Below are 20163 nucleotides of genomic sequence, written 5' to 3'. Positions count from 1 at the left end.
ACATAATATCCAACAAGATTAACTTCTAAAAAACATATCAGAAGTTGATCAAAACATAACCCATCATCCAACATCTTCAAGCAGTAGCCAATAAGTACAGCTATCATCATCACGTACATCTTTGTGCCCATCCAGATCCACATCCATCAACATCACGTCAGTTGCCATGTCTAAAATAAAGGTATATCAAGGGATGAGCTCCACTGAGCCCAACAAGGAAAAACATGCAAACAGATGCAAATAGTCCATGATGAATGGTCTTAAAGCTAAGTATGCATCTAGCAACAGTTCTAAGTTTCATGAGGTATAAATGTTACTGTAGTAGGTATGATAGCATCGGTCCCGGAAACGCAAACCAAACATCGGTCACCCGAGAATACCACTCTACTACGGTGAAGACCTGCCAGTTCCGAAATGTACAATTTTGGTATTTACTCTTCAGACCTGGGACAGTGAATGGCATTCCGGAATTTATCCTTCAGACCTACCACGGGTAATCCAACACTTCACCCCCTGTTGGCAATGGTCGTAGCATTGGGTTTATGATAACCTAGCCATATGCATTCTAACATGATGTCATATGTTACATCAGTAGTAAATCAGTACCATCAACATCTCATTCATAATAATCATAGAACATAATAATAATATGCAAATGCAGTATGAAATGCATCCTAACATCATGCATACATCTACTGCAAAAGAAAAGACTATAAACATATATGAATCTTAACAACTAACATGGTGTATGAACAGATGCAGCAAGCATAAAAGCAATGACACTAAGAAACACTCCACAAATTAAGGTCAAAATCCCTTACCTAGAGTTGGATGTTTGTACAAGTCTGTAGATGATCCAACTTCCAAATAAACCTTAACAAAAGGAAATTACAGTCCTAAACAGTAGTAAATAGCATGTATTAGACCCTATATAAGCCTAGGTTAAAGCCTAAATCAACTAGGACCAAAGCAGAGACAGCAAGGATGGACCGGATTCAGACAGACCAGCCCTGAATCCGGTCGGCCGTTGGGGTCACAGGCTCTGGATCCGGTTGGTAATACAGTGCCTATTTTTGAGTTCCAATTTCATGGATCTTGCCATGAATGGAACCTAATCCCCCAAATTAACTTAGGGAAAACTAAGGGTACTGCCATAGGGTCATTTTGACCCAATTGCATGCATGACCAAAATCATGAATTTCAATTAAAGATTAAAAATCAGAATTCTTAGAATTTCAAGGGTATGGCTGAACCCAAGAGAAAGAGGGCAAATGGGATAGCATAATAGGTTGGAGATGATCCTCAATTGAGTTGAATCAACCAAATTCAAGTAGGTTTTAGGGCCTTTAAAGGTCAATTATCTAGCCTCAAGGTTTTTGGGTTGATTGAGTTATAAACTCAGTTGGGAAAACAAGGAAAAAGGGTGGAATTTGGGAAATTTCAGAATAGTTTGATGACTTACCAAAGACATGAAATAGGGAAGATGATAGCAGCCCAACCAAATCAGTCCCTAGAGCTTCTCCTTCCAAGCTCCAAGAATCTTCAAGCCCTTCTTCTACTTTCCCCTCCTTTTCTCTTTTCTTTTCTTCTTTCTTTAGAGCAGAACCAAATTCTGATTTGGGTTTAAAATGAATCCTAAAGCTAAGAGTTACTTATATAGTCAAGTCTACTGAGGCTTGTTTGGTTAAGCCAAATAGAATTAGTTTGGAGAATGTGATTCTCCAATGTAATTAAAGACAAATAACTCACTAATAACTTATAGTTAAGTTATGGGGTGGAGGTTTCAAGACTTAATATAGGACCTGGCTGTGATGGTACATGGGCAGCTCGGGGACACCCGGGGGTGTGGGTCCCACAAGGGAAAATTACATTTCTGCCCCATATACGATAAGGTATTAATTCTATACACTTTGATAATGGCTCACTTGGAATCCCACCCTATTTTAATAATAGGTTTTGCACCTGCCCCGTAAAGCATATCTGGCATGCAAAACTTATATGCTGACCCTCGTTAGGCTCTTTAGAGTCAACAAGGGCTAACTGAGTTGGTTCTTCGGGAATTTCCATAGGTGAGTCATGGGACTGATTCGAATCCTCTAGTGAGACAACCCACAACTTCGAGGTGTACCTGGTTAATGAACCGGAACCTGAAATCGTAAAATTTCAGTTAGACCTAGCTTAGGGGCGGATTTCACACTGATACTACTTGAACACAAATAAACTACTGCTGATGCAGAGTAAGTAATACAGTTGAGAAGAAAAGATTAGAGAGAATAGATTGGTCTGTCAATAGTCACAGAGGCCATTGTTATTTATAGGTTGGATAATGGTTAAAAATATAGTATGCTGAGTCACAATACAGTCAACCCTACATACATTGAACTAGATGGGTACGTAACCTTTATCCTCAACATTCCCCCTCAAGTTGGTGCATGAATATCCTTCATGCCCAACTTGGATACAACAGGATGAAATAATTTAGATGTTAATCCCTTTGTGAACACATCAGCTAGTTGATCTTCTGAAGTGACGAATGGAACAACAAATCAGGCCTTCTTTAAGTTTTTCTTTGATGAAGTGTCCACTTAAATAATCACTTGACCACTAAAACAGACCCAAACTACTGAATCAAACCACAAATTAAACCAGAATTGGAAAAGAAAGTGAAACTAGCAAGTCCTAGCCATCGTTCCTGCATCACAAAGTCTCTAAAGGGCATGGCTTTTTTAATGAGTTGCAGACCTGCCAAAATAATGATTGGTTTCTCAGTCACTCTGACAGGTGTGATTTGAATGGATTCATCTGCTGGTCTCTAGAACAAAACCTAGGTCAAAGTTCAAATGTAAAGTAACAATGGGCCGAGTAAACTGCTAAAACAGAATGCTAATAAGATTGATTTAGGGTTGGTTTGGTATGATTTCTATTTCCATTTCGGATTGATTTCATGAAAATAGTCAACAAATAGATTATGGGTCAAAAAATTGAAATTGTTTTGGTTGCATCAATCTGAAATATTCCAAGAATAAGAAACCCATTTGGTGGTTCAATTTCTGAGAATAGATTCTCTATATTTCTTTGGGAGAGAGTGGTGGTGGTGCAGCCATTAGGAGAAGAAGAAGAAGGGTGGTGTTCTAATTTTTACATGAAATTACTACTTTACCCATCATCTTAACCATGTGCTCATTAAAGAGCAAGATAAAAATCAAATGAAATAGAAATTCTGAAATAGGTTGTACAAATCAAACCAAACAATTTCCAAAATACAAATCACCCCATTAAATTGAAATAGAAATCATACCAAATCAGGTCTATAGTTGTAAACACTCAAATTAAAATTACAGGAGTGAATTTATATTAGAATATAAAAATTTAGATCAATTTATTTTAGTATGTCAACAAATTCTGTTAGAAATATATGAAATTGAAATGCAGAATCTGGTCTGGAATCAAAAGTTCCTAACCTGATTGAGTGGTGCATATGAATCTCTACATAACTTCTGCAGGATTCAATTGTCAAATTTGAAGAAGATAACATAAGCAGAGAACTTCTAGCTGTTGCTCAGGAGATCTCCTTGTTATCTCCTAATGATTTCTATTCAAATTTCTTAAAAAACCAATTACAAGCCTAATGCCCAGATATGTGTTTAGAGTGATTGACTCCTATTGACAATAGTCAACTTTGAACTTGGACTCTTTGATTACCTCCGAGTCTGACTAAACTTCTGATCTACTAAGTGAACCCTTTACTACCTGTAGACAAAGAAGGTAATTAATCAAAATTTGTATTACCCATTGCATCCTCATATAAGGCGTTTATCATTTAGGCCCAGTGGCCCTTTACAACTTAACCCAACAAAAAAGGCCCAAGATTTAATACAGATTCGACCCTATACTAAATTCAACATGACTAAGCTCTTTCTCAAATAAATGGGATCGGCTTATGAATCCTTTTTTCCATTCAGCCTTTTTTAGAATCATTATTATTGCACCTAAGGCGTCCATATGTTTTGGTACTACTACTTCCCAGGTAATGTTTGTCTTACCCTTGTTCTTTTATCTCCTATAATCTGCAAACTATCAGTTATCCTTTCTGGTGAATTCAATAGCCTCATTGCACATGCTCTAACCATGTCAACCTGCCCTCCTTCAACTTGTCACCTATCAAGGCCTGCTCAAAATCACCACCAATGTGTTCATTGCTTATTTTATCTTTTTTGGTTTGCCACTTATCCACCTCACCATTGTCATCTCTGTTACACTTGCTTATTTATTTGTTGCGTCTTTGTCATGCAACAATCAGCTTCATATAACATTGCTCGTCTTGTGACTATCTTATAAAAGTTCCCTTTTAAGTCTTAATGGAATGCATCGATCATACAAAACTCTAGAAGAATTCTATCTGTCTGCCTTCAATTCTATTAGCAGCATCTTCCTCGATTTATCCTCTATTTATGATGGAGCCTAAATACCGAGAATTTTCTCTAGGTATTTCTCTGTTATTTATAACCATACAATTTCCTAGGTATTTCTGTCATTTATAACCATACAATTTCCACTCCTATTTTTACCGAAGTTATACTCCATTTATATGTTGTTTTAGTTGATCTTATTCGAAAACCATTTGACTCTAAAGCATCTTTCCATGTTTCTAACCTGGCATTTACTTCCGATTTTGTTTCAGCCACCAAATACACAATCCTATGCTTATGGCCTACAATAATATAGTACTCCCATAGTACAAAACAATATCAGATTTAATCTGTTGAAAAGTCAAATCCACATAAATTAGCTGGGAATGCTCCTCCATCAGCTGTGTGTGAGGTAGTGTACTTGAAATTTCTTTCATCTCTCTCCCTCTCTGGAGTGGGATAAGTCATTTTCTGTTGGATGCATTGGTTAACCATTAGATGATTGTGTACTTAATTCTCTATTGTCTTTGCCATTTATTTATCTGATGGATATTGTTGCTTGTGTGCTATTTTCTCCGCATATTTCACATCATATATACGGATTTCTGCAAACTGTAGTGTACAAACATATACATCATGCCCTTGACTATATCCATTCAATATTTATTCCTTCATGCCTCCCGAATAGAGTAGGAAATTTGATTGCTCTGGTGATATGTTCTAGTCCTTTATTTCTGAATATCTAGTTTCCAACTCTACAGGTTCTATCCTTACCATTATGGTCCATTTGCTTCGGATTTTTATGCTCTTGGTCAGTTGGAGATCCAATTCACACTTGGTGAACCCTTCAAGCCACTTAATCAGTTAATGAGCGTATTGCCTGCCGCAAGGTATGCAGTGGGTTACTTGTTTTGCCCTGTGTTAAAGTCAACGATTGACTCTGTCTCTGATCTAGTTTGTGTGTGGGTAGTGCACATGCACTGCCTTTGTTTTACAGGGTATTGATGACAGATTCGTCATCACCTATTTCAGATTTTTATCCCACAGGTGGGATTTTTAATAATAGTATTTGCAATTTTACTAATATAATCTAATTAATATTTGGAAAAGAAAATTTGGGATAGAAGCTAACAGTCACACCTTCTGGCAGATTTTGAGCTTGACATGAATGGAAAGCGATTTGCATGGCAGGTAATGGTTGGTTACGAGTTCTCCTCTATGTATTGGTTTTCTGAAGAACTTCCCGATTCTAATACTTCTATGGCTGATCCCTGAGTCATCTGCTTGCCTACTTGAGTGGCTTGGCATTTGAGTTAATAATTGCTGGTACCTATAAGTTTTATCTTTGAAATTTGCTACTAATCACTTGCCGAGCTTTTCATTCAGTCCTTTGCATCTAGGGGACGAAAAATAAGTTAAAATATTTGGTAGGAGGTTGTTGAAACTGTAACATCTAAGTTGAAAAGGAAGTTCCTAATTTCTTCCTAAAAGAGAACCAGCTCATGCGAGCTAGCTAAGACCCAGCCCAACTGGCTGGTAATTAGGCCCACATATGGACCTCAGATGAAGTTCAAATATAGACCTTCCTGCGGCTGTACTCCATCGCAGCTAGAGTAGATTTAATCAAAGGAACAAATTTCTGGAATCACAAGTTGCAGGTTTATGGTGATAATTAAGTAGCATGCAAACAGCAACTCAGATAGCCCCAAAACTCAGATTGAGTCTAGGTCTAGGGTGGCCCTTTGATTTCCCGAAGTTTGGATTAAATCAGATCAGGGGTTAGGGTTTAATCATCAGAATACTATTGCTGAAATCAAGAGGAAAACAGAGCGTGGACAGGAGCCTTAGATCTGGAATTAAATTCTGACCTGTACTTGACAACAGGGATTGAATATATTATGAAAGAATAGCCCACCCTCTTGAAATCAGATAACAAAACACCAACAGCAACTATGGATCTTGATCAAACTTCAATCACAATCAGAACTTGGCGGTAGAACAGAGCAGGGGAAGAACTCAAAGACAACTTGACATATCTCAGGTCGGGTCTCTCACCCACTGTATCACACAATTGTCTTGCAGCTAAGGCAACTCAAATTCAATTACTCCAATCATGTCTGGCTGAGCACCCTTACATTGTATATATAGAAATAAAACGAAGTCCTATTCAAACCATGAAAACTGGAAATCAGACTCCTATCATGAATAGGAGCAAGGTTTTAATTATCCTTCCGTATCCGCTGATACTAACCGATAGTATCTTAAAATCACCCTTCCGATACGATACCCAAATTTTTTTTGGGATTAGTACATGTAAGAATCCTCATCCTTTATATATAATCAATTGAATGCACTTGTCTCATCGTACTTTCTTCTCCTTTTTATACATGATATATTTTACATATTACTTATTTATAATGTTATATGCCTCAAAACTGTATGTTGCGTAAATCTTAGGCATTTTTATATGTTTCTTGACCATTTCTATGCATATCTAGTGTATCTTGCATCTCTCCGATACGATATGATACAATACGCCTCTTAAAATCACCCTTTTAATACGATACCCGATCCCGATACTTTAAACCTTGAGTAGGAGTACTTACAACCTTGCTGAATTTTAAAACAACTAATAAGCAGTAATCCTAATTCTATTAGGAATGAAAATAAACTAAATAAGCGACTAATGAGCTCATGTGAGCTAGCTAAGAATCTAAGAACCAGCCCAGCCAGCTGGTAGTTAGGCCCACATATGGACCTCAGATCAGGTTCATATATAGCTGTTAACAGGAATAAAACTAGAGCTGAATGCTTGGATGATCAAAGACTGATCCCAAGCTGTATATTTATAATAAAGACTGAAACATTACATGGACAGAATTGCCCCAACATTTATTAGAGTCGGCTGTACATAGTAAAGAGAATAATAAAAAGGGAAAAAGTCCAGAATACCCCCACGGTATTCTGGCCCATACCATCCATCACTCCCCCTCAAGTTGGAGCATATATGTCACGCATGCCCAACTTGACTAAGATATGAAGAAACACTTTGCCACTTAGTCCCTTAGTGAACACATCGGGTAACTAATCAGCAGACTTCACAAAGGGAACATAGATGAGTCCGGCTTCGAGCTTCTCCTTCATGAAATGTCGATCAACCTCCACATACTTAGTACGATCATGCTGGACAGGGTTATGAGCAACGCTAATGGCTGCTTTATTATCACAATAAAGCATCATGGGAAGATGGACAGCAACACCAATATCTTGCAATAATCCTCTAAGTCATAGAAGTTCACAAATTCCTTGTGCCATCGCACGAAACTCTACTTCAGCACTGGACTATGCCATAACATTCTACTTCTTGCTACGCCATGTGACAAGGTTCCCACCCACAAAGGAACACTAGCCAGAAATTGATCTTCTGTCAGTGGAGCCAGCCCAATCGGCATCAGTATAAGCTTCAACCTTCAGATGACCATTGGGAGAGAGAAGGATTCCTTTTCCTGGAGCAAACTTCAAATGCCACAAAATACGAAGGACTGCCTCCATGTGAGAGGAATAGGGATCATGCATAAACTGGCTCACCAAAATTACAGTAATGGCTATGTCAGGTCGTGTGTGAGAGAAATAGATTAGTTTGCCCACTAGTTGTTGATAACGAGCCTTGTCAACAGGTTCACCCTCTTTCTCCTTAAGTCTTGTAGTAGCTTCCATAGGAGTATTTGAAGGATGACAACCTAGCAACCTAGTCTCAGACAACAAATCTAGGATGCATTTTCTTTGAGAAAGAAAGATGCCCTTCGAAGATCGAGCAACTTCTATCCCTAGAAAATATTTTAGAGTCCCCAGATCCTTTACTTCAAACTCACGACCAAGGAAGAGCTTCAAATTCTTGATAGCATCACAATTATTACCAGTGACCATAATATCATCCACATAGACTATGAGAATAGTTACCTTGTCACCAACTCGTTTGATGAACAGAGTGTGATTAGCATTGCTTTGCTTATAGCCTGCTGAAATCTGCCAAACCAGGCTCTAGGTGACTGCTTCAACCCACAAAGGACACGCTTCTATTTACATACCTTACCCCTAGTCCTGTCGTTAGAGAAGCCTGGTAGAATATCTATATATACCTCTTCCTTAAGCTCCCCATGGAGGAAGGCATTCTTTATATCCACCTGCTGAAGATCGCACCCAAGATTTGCAGCACAAGATAATAACACCCTTACAGTGTTAAGTTTCACCACTGGTGCAAAGGTCTCCTGATAGTCAACTCCATAAGTTTGAGTGAACCCCATTACAACTAGATGTGCCTTATATAGATCCACTGTACTATCAACCTTCTGTTTAACCACAAAGATCCATTTACATCCAACTAGTTTTTTCCCTGGTAGAAGAGCCACAAGATCCCACGTATTATTTTTGTGTAGTGCTCTCATTTCTTCCAACATTGCTACCTTCCACTTTCCATCTATAGATGCTTCCTACCAATTTTTAGGAATCGAAACAAAAGGAGAAGATACAAATGCACGAAAAGGAGAAAGAGAACTATACGAAACAAAATGAGATATGGGATGCAGAGTGCAAGTCCTAGTACCTTTGCGATGAGCAATAGGTAGGTCGGAAGAAGAGGGCTTACCAGGAGAGGAAGGATCTGGATCTTGAGCCGGCAACTGGATGGGTATTGGTGCTACAGTGGATTGAAGTTGCCCTCTTTTGGTGCCACCCTTTTTATAGGTGATCATATTGGAGTTGTCAATCCTCTTCTGAAACTCACCAATAGTTCTCTGGACTGGAGTCAGCTTCCCCTGAATAGGAACATTAACAACATTTTTTTCCATGGTCTCCCCCTGTAAAGGATTCCCTTTAGATGAGAGGGAACAGCCAGAGGAGGTTAGGCAGCAATCAAAGAAGGTTGTGCAGCATTCAAAGGAGGTTGGGCAGCAGCCATGGGGGGCGGGGCAGCAACCGTAGGGGTTAGAAAAGGAGGAACCTCTAGAGGAGGAACCTCAAAAGACAACACATCTTCACTGAAACTCTCCCCCTGAAGAGGTGGTGAAGAATAATAGGAAAGGGTCTCATGAAAGACAACATCCATACTGACCAAAGTACGGCAGGAAGGGGGATGGTAACATTTATAACCCTTCTGGGTTGGAGAATAACCCAAGAAAATGCAACGTAACCCCCTAGGTTCAAGTTTGCTTAGAGATTTTGTATCTTTAGCATAACACTCACAACCAAACACTTTGGGAGTCACAATAAAGGAGGAATTCCCCATTAAAACATCAGCTGGGCTGCGGGAGTCAAGAACCCGAGAAGGTAATCTATTGATGAGATAGGCTGCAGTGAGAACAACATCTTCTCAATATTGAGATGGGACATACCTAGCAAACATTAAAGCCCTGGCCACCTATAAGTCTATAACAAGTAGTGGTTTTTCCTTTCTGCTACACCATTCTTGGCCGATGTATCAACACAATTAGTTTGGTAAACAATACCATGGTCAGCTAGATATTTTGGAAAGTGGGACTCTTTATACTCAGTTCCATTATCACTTCTCAATATTTTGAGAGTAGCTTGGAATTGAGTTTGGATCATTTTATGAAAATGTTGAAAACATCAAAAACCTGATTTTTTGTGTGTAAAAGATACACCCATGTATTCCTAGAGTGACAGTCAATAAAAGAGATAAACCATCGATGACCAGAAAGAGATGTTTTACGACTAGGACCCAAACATCAGAATGCACCAATTGAAAACAAGAAGAACTCCTTTTATTTGATGAAGAATAAGTTGAACGTGTCTGTTTGGCCAGAACACAAGCCTCACAAAAAAAGTCATCCTCATTACATTGGGTGACCAAACAAGGAAATAAATGTGCTAAAACTCCTAATGGAGGGTGACCTAATCTAGAGTGCCATTGGCAAAGTTCAGAAGAAACCAAGGAGCTCTGGTGCAGTGGAGAAGGTATTGGTGGTGGAGAGTGACGACCATCTTCAAGCAGGTACAATCCACCATGTACTTTACCCAATCCAATCGTCAGCCCAGAGCCTAGATCCTGAAAAACACAATGGGAAGGAAAAAAAGTTATTTTGCTATTAAGATCACGAGTAATACTACTAATGAAAAGAAGGTTAGTAGTAAAATTAGGAATATGTAAAACAGAGAACAAAGGAAGAGAGGAAGTGCAGTTGATGATTCCTTTTCCAGATATGGAAGAAAGGGAACCATCAGCTACTTTGACCTTGTCTTTCCCAGAAGTGGGAGAATAACGATGGAACAGGCTAGAGCAACCGGTCATGTGATCTGTAGCTCTAGAATCTATGATCCATGGATGGGAAGTTACAAAAGCACAATGACCACCAAATGGAATACCTGACCGAGCAAAGTGTGAACCTGGAGTAGCAGAAGAGTTGGCAATAGCAGCGGATGTAGTAGAGGCAGCAACAAGAGAAGTCCTTAGCACACGAAGGAATGCCTGTAGATCGTCCTGGGATAGACCAGTGTCAGTAGCAGGGGCTGTGGTAACAGACTCAGTATGATTGGTCTTGTTCTTTAGCTTTTTCTTGGCAGCTCACTTAGTCTCAAAGTCAACCGGTTTCCCATGAAGTTTCCAACACTTTTCTTTGGTGTGGTAAGGTTTGTGACAATGCTCACAAACAACAGTGCCAGGAGTAGAATTACCAGAAGAGGTGCCAATAGGTGCAAGAGTAGCAGGGGCAGTAATCTGGATGGCTGATCTGTCAGTAATAGGAGGGTGCAACATAGCAGTCCTACGGTTTTCCTCAGAGGAGACCAAAGCATGACTGTTCAAGTGTGAAAAAGGCTTATGGCTCAACACTTGAACACGAATCTGGTCATATTCCACATTCAGACCAACCAGAAATCATAAACCCGAATCTTGTCCACATACTTCTTGTATGAAGTGATGTCAGCAGCTGTAGTCGGGTAATAATTAGAGAAGTGGTCCAATTGCTGCCAAAGACTACACAAAGTAGCATAATATTTGGAGACAGATAATTCTTCCTGTGTAGTGTGTAGAGCCTTCTTACGGAGTTCATACACCAGGGCATCATTGCCAAGTTGCCTGTAGGTTTCCTTACAAGCAGCCCAAATCTGAGAGGCTGTATCAAGGAGAAGAAACCCATTCGTAAGGTTTGAAGTCATGGAGCCAATAAAGTAGGACATGAGCACTCCATTGTTTGCAAGCCATCTTTCTTGAGCAGCACCGGTCTCAGTGGGCATAATATTGGTGTCATTAATATGGTCAGTAAGGACATAGCCAGCAATGGCAAAGGAAGCAGACCGAGACCAAAGCAAGTAATTAGTGCCATCCAATTTGATTGGATTAGGAGGAAAAGTATGATAATCTGATTTGCCTTGGCCGTCACCCACAGAAGTAGCAGTTGAAGTAATTGAATCACCCATACTGACAGGAGAGAAACCCAAATCGCAGAGAGGGGCTGTGGTGATGAGAAATCCACAAAAAACTCCAATATAATGTCCAGAAATAAGAGTGTTAAATATATTAAATGTGTATGGGGGTCCATGACTTAATGTACCGTGGGGGTACATAAGTCATGGATACAGCTAGCTAGTCCATAGGCCAGCTATAGTTTGCCAGCTGTAGTCTTCTTATTTTGTTCTTATTCCCTTTCCTTATTTCAGTTATTAAATGTAATTCTGTTTCCTTAAACTAGGAAACATATTTAGAAAGATTATTTAATATATTTCCTGCATGAGAGGAGCAACTCTCACAATCGAGACTGCTCCATCTCTAGCAGGCTCTTCCCTCATCTTCCCTCTCCTTCATCTCCTTCTTCTGATCAGTCTTTTTCTTTTTATTTCTGTTACATGGTATCAGAGCTTGATTAAATCTTGGTTGTTCTTTCTACAATTCTGGTTTGATCAAGTTAGATTCCCTCCTTCTTCTTGGCTGCAGCAGCCTGTGCTGCCTATCTGCATGATGTCCTAGTTGACGATTACGCAAGCAAACTAGGACTGTTCTGCTATCATATACTATGTCAGAAGATCATGTGCTGTGTAAGGATTGATTCTGCATACATTCCCTACAAGGGCTAACTGATGTTCTAAGGATCGAGTGAAGGATTTCTTCTTGCGCAAGTTTTTTGTGGATTTTTTTTCTGGTTCTCTTCATTCCACCAGATGTACTGCTCCAACCTGGAGGGTTCTATTTTGCTGCATATATGTGTCACTCGATCACAGTTTTGAGACCTTTAGAGTTCTCCTATTGCTGCTCCTGAAGGACTACAGGTTTTTTTTTACTTGCGATACTCTGTTTTTTCAAGATTTTCTGGAACTGCTATTCTCTATAACTGCTGAAGCTGTTGGCTTCTTGGTCTGAGCTTCTGGGCTTTTATTTATCTTCCCAAAGGCATTCTTCGATATCTATATTAGGTGATGTTATTCTGATTTTTATCAAAACCAGTTTTCATCCCTGTTTTGTGCTTCTCGATAGCTATTTTACTGGCTGCCAGTTCTGTTGTGTATTATGCATATATACAACTTGTTGTGGATTCCATATTCCTCTTGAGCCTTGATAACTGGTCCTTCCCTTGCTGTTACTTCTTCACTGCCTGTTATTCCTTTTCTGGTTTAATATTATGGAAGAGGCCAAAGCTATTGTGGACCATATTCATCTACCTATTACTGGTGTTAAGCTGGCTGGGATTTCTAATTACACTATGGGTACAAGCTGTACAAACCTATCTGTATGCCAAGGATAAGGTCCAGCATCTCACTGAAGATCCTCCTTATGACCCTAAAGATAAGGCTTCCGCTACTGCCTACACTACTTGGATGCGTGATAACTCCACTGCTAAAATCTGGTTATGGTATAGTATGGAACCAGCCGTTGCTTCTAATGTTATGTATCACTCCACAGCCAGAGGAGTATGGACTGATCTTCGTGAGACATATTCCCAGGCCAAGAATGTGTCTCGCATTTATGAAATATATGAGAAACTGTTTACACATAAGTAAGGGGATAGGTCTCTTAGTGAATTCTTTGGCAGTTTTAAGGAACTTATTGAGGAACTTCAAGTGTACCAGCCCTTTACTACTGATGCCGAGGTATGAAAACAACAAAAATCTGACTTTCATGTGGCATTGTTTATGGCTAACCTTCATCCTCAGTATTAGTCCGTAAAAAGCCAGTTACTTACTGGAGAACAGGTGCCTTCCTTGAATGAGACATTTGGTCATCTTCAACGCCTGTCTTCTGCACCCAAGAATGATTCATCCTCTGAAAAGGATTCTTCTGCATTTGTTGCTAGTTGGGGCCGAGGGTCCTCCTCTGGTAAGGGTCGTAGCCAAGGCCGTGGTCGTGGCCAAGGGAATGGTGGTCGTGGATCTGTTGGTCAATTTGTTGATAAAGCTGCCTGTCATTGTACCTTTTGCAATAATCCCAACCACACTATTGATACTTGTTGGGTTAAGCACGGCCGTCCGGATTGGGCAAATGAGATTGCCAATGCTGCTATTGATCAAGCTTCCGCTTTTGTGGTACCTAGTGAGGCACCCTCCTCTTCTTTACCTGAGGCTCCTCCCACCATGTCTGTGTCTTGGGACGATTATCATCAACTTCTCAGGCGTGTGCATTTGCTTGAGACATCTAGTTCTCCATCCAAAGCTACCGTAGCCATCACAGGTACATCTGCTCTTTTTTCTTCCACATCAGTTTCTACCCCCTAGATTATTGATTCAGGGGCTTCCTCCCATATGACTGGTAAGTCTGGTATGTTTTCCTCTTTGTCCACACTTACTAATTCCAACCCTGTTCTTCTTGCTAATGGCTCTTCTACTGCTGTTAGTGGTCATGGTACAGTTTATCCTACTCCTAACGCCACTTTATCATCTGTCTTGCATGTTCCTCAATTACCATTAAGTTTATTATCTATGAGTCAACTTACCAAGCACCTTAACTGTTCTGTAACCTTCTATCCATCTTATTGTGTGTTTTAGGATCTTCAGACCGGGTCGACGATTGGTGGCGGGCTTGAGCAGGCTGGCCTCTACTATTTGGATGGAATTGGACCTTCCACTGCTGCTGTTGCATCTACTCATCCCAATTCTCATCAGTGGCATGTTCGGCTGGGCCATCTATCCTTACCTAAGCTGAAAATGATGGTCCCAAGTTGTTCCTCTTTAACTCATCTTTCCTGTGAAGCATGTGAATTGGGGAAGCATCATCGCACTTCTTTTCCGCCTCGTACTGAGCCTAAAAGTAGTTCTTTATTTTCTTTAGTTTATTCTGATATTTGGGGTCCCTATTGTGTCAAAAATAGGTTAGGAGTTTTATATTTTGCTACTTTTGTTGATGATCACTCTCGTTTAACTTGGGTTTATTTATTAAAAGATCGGTCTGAATTTTTATCTGTCTTTCACAATTATGTTAATGAAATTCAAAATCAATTTGATGTTCGTATTTAGGTATGTCGGTCTGATAATGCTTTAGAGTATATGCAAAATGACATTTCTACCTTGTGTTCTGAACGTGGGATTATTCATCAAACTAGCTATTCCTACACCCCCCAGCAAAATGGGGTGATTGAACGGAAAAATAGGCATTTGTTGGATGTCGCACGTTCTCTTATGATTCACATGCATGTGCCTAAATATTTTTGGTGTGATGCAGTTCTTACTGCCTGTTTTCTTATTAACCGAATGCCTTCTATCCTGTCCAATAAAACTCCTTTTTCTATTTTATTTCCTACTAAATCCTTGTTTCCTCTTTTACCGCGTGTCTTTGGGAGTGTTTGTTTTGTCCATATTTTGCACCAAAATATTGACAAATTATCTCCTCGTGCTATCAAGTGTGTTTTTCTTGGTTATTCCAGGACTCAGAAAGGTTACCGGTGTTATGACCCTATTTCTCATAGGTACTTTGTTAGCGCTGATGTTACTTTCTTTAAGAGCACTCCTTATTACTCTCCTCCTCCCTCACCTAGTGAGGTTATGTTTCCTAAACCCACTCCACCTATTCCATCTGTGGTTCCTCTTCCTGTTTTGGATCCTGAAGCCACACCTCCTTTACAGGTTTATAAATGGCACAAGGCTACAGTTCCATCTACTACAGTACAGGCTCCTGCTCTACCTTCCACCAATGTTGCACCGGCTGAAGTTCCGGCTGAAGTTCCCCTTCACCAGACTTACCCATTGCTAAAAGGAAAGGTACTCGTTCTTGTACTACTCGTCCTGTCTATCCTATTGAGGATTATGTTGGAATTTCTCAACTTCCCTTGCCCTTTCGTAATGTTGCTTTCTCCTTGTCCTCATCTTTTGTGCTCAAAACTCACAAGGAAGCACTTTCTCACCTTGGTTGAAAGGATGCTATGGATTTGGAAATGGATGCTCTATTGTTTCGTCAGACATGGACATTGGTGGATTTGCCTCCCGGTAAGGATTTGGTTCATTGTCGCTGGGTATATACTATTAAATATAATCCTGATGGATCCGTTGAGCGCCTCAAGGCTCGTCTTGTTGCTATAAGGCTATACCCAGACCTATGGGGTTGACTACTTTGAGACTTTCTCTCCTGTGGCTCGTCTCAATTCTGTTCGAGTTCGTATATCTATTGCTATTAATCTGAATTGGCCTCTTTATCAAATGGATATCAAGAATGCATTCCTCTATGGTGATCTCCAGGAGGAAGTTTATATGGAGCAACCTCCGGGGTATGTTGCTCAGGGGGAGAATGTTGCGCATGTATGCAAGTTGGCAAAGGCTATCTATGGTTTGAAGCAGTCCCCAAGGGCATGGTTTGACAAATTTCGCAGTGTTATGACACAATGTGGTTTTTCCCAATGTTATTTGGATCATTCAGTTTTCATCCGTCGCCGAGGTTCCAAGCTGGTGGTACTTGTGGTGTTTGTTGATGACATCATTATATCTGGTAATGATGAGTCTGGCATTGCAGATGTCAAATCCTATCTACACAAGCAGTTTCAGATGAAGGATCTGGGTCACCTTAGTTATTTTCTTGGCATTGAAGTCCTCCGGAGTAATCAGTCTAACACAGCGAAAGTATGTGTTAGACCTACTATCTGACACTGGCATGTTAGCTTCTAAACCAGCCGATATTCCCATGGATCCTCATCAGAAGTTTGGCAAAGGTGATGGGGCTAACTTTGATGACGTACACCAATATAGAAGACTTGTTGGGAAGCTTATTTATTTGACTGTCACTCGCCCTGATATTTCCTTTGTTGTTGGAGTAGTTAGCCAGTTTATGCATGCTCTAAAGCAAATACATTGGGAGGCAGCCTGTCGCATCTTGAGGTATTTAAAGGGTGCTCCAGGGAAAGGCCTTATCTATCGGCCATGTAACAGTGTTGATCTTGTTGGATTTTCCGATGCTGATTGGGCTGGTTCTGATAGTGACCGGCGTTCTACTACTGGATATTGTACTTTTGTTGGAGGAAATCTAGTAACTTGGCGGAGTAAGAAGCAGGCTACTGTATCTAAGTCTAGTGCAGAAGCTGAATATAAAGCAATGGCTCATACAACTGCCGAGTTAATGTGGCTTCGTAATCTCATTCAGGAGATGGGTTTTTTAGTTCCTCCTATGAAGACGTTTTGTGACAATCAAGCTGCTATCTATATAGCCAAGAATCCAGTGTTTCATGAGCGTACAAAGCACATTGAAGTGGATTGCCATTTTGTTAGAGATGCGGTTATGAAGAAGCTGATTACTACTCCATTTACTTCTTCTGCAAATTAGTTGGGTGATATGTTTACAAAGCCCTTGTTTGGGCCTACCTTTCGGAACAATCTCAGCAAGCTGGGCTTGGGTGATTTGTATGCTCCAGCTTGAGGGGGAGTGTTAAATATATTAAATGTGTATGGGGGTCCATGACTTAATGTACCGTGGGGGTACATAAGTCATGGATACAGCTAGCTAGTCCATAGGCCAGCTGTATTCTTATTTTGTTCTATTCTCTTTCCTTATTTCAGTTATTAGTTGTAATTCTGTTTCCTTAAATTAGGAAACATATTTAGAAAGATTATTTAATATATTTCCTGCATGAGAGGAGCAGCTCTCACAACCGAGACTGCTCCATCTCTAGCAGGGTCTTCTCTCATCTTCTCTCTCCTTCATCTTCTTCTTCTGATCAGTCTTTTTCTTTTTCTTTCTGTTACAAAGAGGAGAGACTCTGTGAAAGATACTCAGATGTGTCTCCAAGAATCAGCAGCAACAGATAGGTAAATCCCTGAGATCGACTTTTTCAGGGTTTTGAGAAAAACCTTGATTATGTTGAGATCGATTGAGGGAAAAAACAGCACCAAAAAACACTGGATGAGGCTGAAATTTGGATCGAGTGGCCTTGGAGGATTGTTGAATCACCTCCCCAAAAATCAGCACCAACAGAGATAAAAAAAAAACCCAGAGATCAATATTTTCAGGGTTTTGGGAAAACCTGAAAAAAAAAACGATCAAGGAGGAAGGCTTCAAAATTGCTGGCTGGATTGGCTTAGAAACTGCTGCAGATCTTGATCTTCAGTAAGGTGGAGTGATTCCTTGTAGTTGAGACTGAATCAGTCCAAAAAAAAAAAGGAAGTCTTCAAATTCTATCGATCAGATTTCTAATAGCATGGAATGAGGTGAAGGTGGGCAGCAACTGGATCTATGGATCACCTCATCAGTGCTGCCCTATGTGAGAATGGAGAACAAAAGAGAAGAGAAGGAGAAGAGAGAAGGAAGAGAAGTGGAGAAGTGATCGAGAATGGGGCTGTGGAGAACCCTAGTTCGAAACCTGTTCTGATGCCATGTTAACAGGAATAAAACTAGAGCTGAATGCTTGGATGATCAAAGACTGATCCCAAGCTGTATATTTATAATAAAGACCGAAACATTACATGGACAGAATTGCCCCAACATAGCCGACTCTAATAATGAGTCGGCTGTACATAGTAAAGAGAATAATAAAAAGGGAAAAAGTCCAGAATACCCCCACGGTATTCTGGCCCATACAATCCAACAATAGCCCTTCTGCCTGTCGCTGTACTTCATCCTAACATGTCTATCTACATCATTTAAGACTGTGTTTGGTTGCTATCTCAGATAAAAGAAAAATAAAAGGCAAAGGAAAGGAAAAGTAAGAATAAAAGAGAACATTTCGTTCACTAGTTCTTTGGTTGCACTGTGAAAATCAAGAGAAATCAGATTGCAAAATTCATTGTTGTTGTTTGGTTGTCCAAGAATTTCACGTAGTTATCCATAACCCTGAGAGAGCGACAAGAGAAGCCGGGTGTGACCTGCATTCCCTCAATTTTATTTTTTCTCTGTTCTTCTCCCATGTAATGGGTGACACACAAAAGCCTTTCCCAGAAGTTACTTCTTTTTTCTCCCTGAATTTCTCAAGAAATGCAACCAAATGATCAAATGGGTGACACGCAAGAGCCTTTCCCAGAAGTTACTTATTTTTTCTCCCTGAATTTCTCAAGGAAAGCAACCAAATGATCAAATTCTTCAGTTTTCCGTCGCTTTTCCTTTTCCACAATGCCTGGGAAGCAACCAAATGCTGCCTCAGAAAAAAAATAGTCTTGAGAAAGCACACCATTTTGTACAGTACATTTACTTTGGTGCAATGTTTTACTATGTTTTTATTTTATTCCCGACTGAGTTCTCCTTGTTCATGAATCAAATGAAGTACATGCGCAGCTCTACTTATATCACACCCTTCCTGCTTGATTTTATCTGCCTCTCTGATTTCACAGGCTGTCTGTAAATTACCGTTTATTATGGAATCTCGTCTTCTTGCTGAGACTGCAAAGGTGGAACACACCTTAACGGTAATACTTGATTATGCAAACGGTTATTAATAATTACTGGATAACTCTTGGCTCATAGTTTAAAAAGTTTTTACTGCTTTTGTAGGATGAGGAAAAACAGAGAAACAGTTTGGGAATGGATAGGCTCTTTGTTCACATTTCACATCCTTTAACAGTGAAGATCTTCTCACTTTGTGAACAAAATAGAGATCATCCAGTGTTGACTAATGCTGAAGTCGAACACAAAATTGACCCAAAATTGAGGTTTGTAACTGAATACTTTACAATTGCAAATTAAATAATTAATACAAGTAGAATCCTCTATATTCAAACTTACCTTCTTGTATTCTGTTGTGCAATTTGCAGTGGGTGACCCTATTACCTCATGTGCTTGCGGTCATTGATTTTCTATGTTGTGATTTCTGTTCGTCAAGTTCTCCTTCTGTGCATTGTGGGGCTTGGATACTCCCTATGCTTATGTATACAGTAGGTATAGTTTAAGGGCTACAGCATAAGTCACCCGTCCCCTGAACCCATAGTGACATGGTAGAAATTTGTTATAGAGTTTGCAGTCATTGATTTTCTATGTTGTGATTTCTGCTCGTCAAGTTCTCCTTCTGTGCATTGTGGGGCTTGGATACTCCCTATGCTTATGTTTAGGGTAGGTATAGTTTAAGGGCTACAGCATAGTCATCCGTCCCCTGAACCACATGGTAGAGATTTGTTATAGAGTTCTTACAACTGTAGATTAGACAATTAGTATTTTTCCCCCTCACTACTCTGATCTGGTTATATGGTCACCTATGGTTAAACGTTTATTGCATTAGGTTTTGGGATGTCTTATCAGGTTGTCTTTGTGTTCTGTTTTGTGAGACTTTTTTTTAGGCCGATTTGGACTCTGATGAGGCCAAGGTTCTTGCTTTTCTTCATAGACTACGGTTTTCAAAAGCATTAT

At 39.9% G+C, this 20163-nt stretch overlaps 1 protein-coding gene across 1 annotated transcript in view; it reads left to right on the top strand.

Moving 5' to 3' along the window:
• Nucleotides 1-20163, top strand: part of LOC122651977 (5'-3' exoribonuclease 4-like) — a 60213-nt gene that overhangs the window by 28020 nt on the left and 12030 nt on the right. Inside the window, exons 15-19 of the mRNA XM_043845582.1 lie at nucleotides 5171-5299; nucleotides 5380-5456; nucleotides 5560-5600; nucleotides 19155-19229; nucleotides 19315-19472. Coding sequence (XP_043701517.1) covers nucleotides 5171-5299; nucleotides 5380-5456; nucleotides 5560-5600; nucleotides 19155-19229; nucleotides 19315-19472 — 480 coding nt within the window. The remainder of the gene's footprint in view (nucleotides 1-5170; nucleotides 5300-5379; nucleotides 5457-5559; nucleotides 5601-19154; nucleotides 19230-19314; nucleotides 19473-20163) is intronic.

Source organism: Telopea speciosissima, chromosome 1 (assembly GCF_018873765.1).
Source record: "Telopea speciosissima isolate NSW1024214 ecotype Mountain lineage chromosome 1, Tspe_v1, whole genome shotgun sequence".
Taxonomy (NCBI): domain Eukaryota; kingdom Viridiplantae; phylum Streptophyta; class Magnoliopsida; order Proteales; family Proteaceae; genus Telopea; species Telopea speciosissima.
The sequence above is the reverse complement of the archived record's forward strand: the minus strand, read 5'-3'. Positions and strand labels throughout refer to the sequence as shown.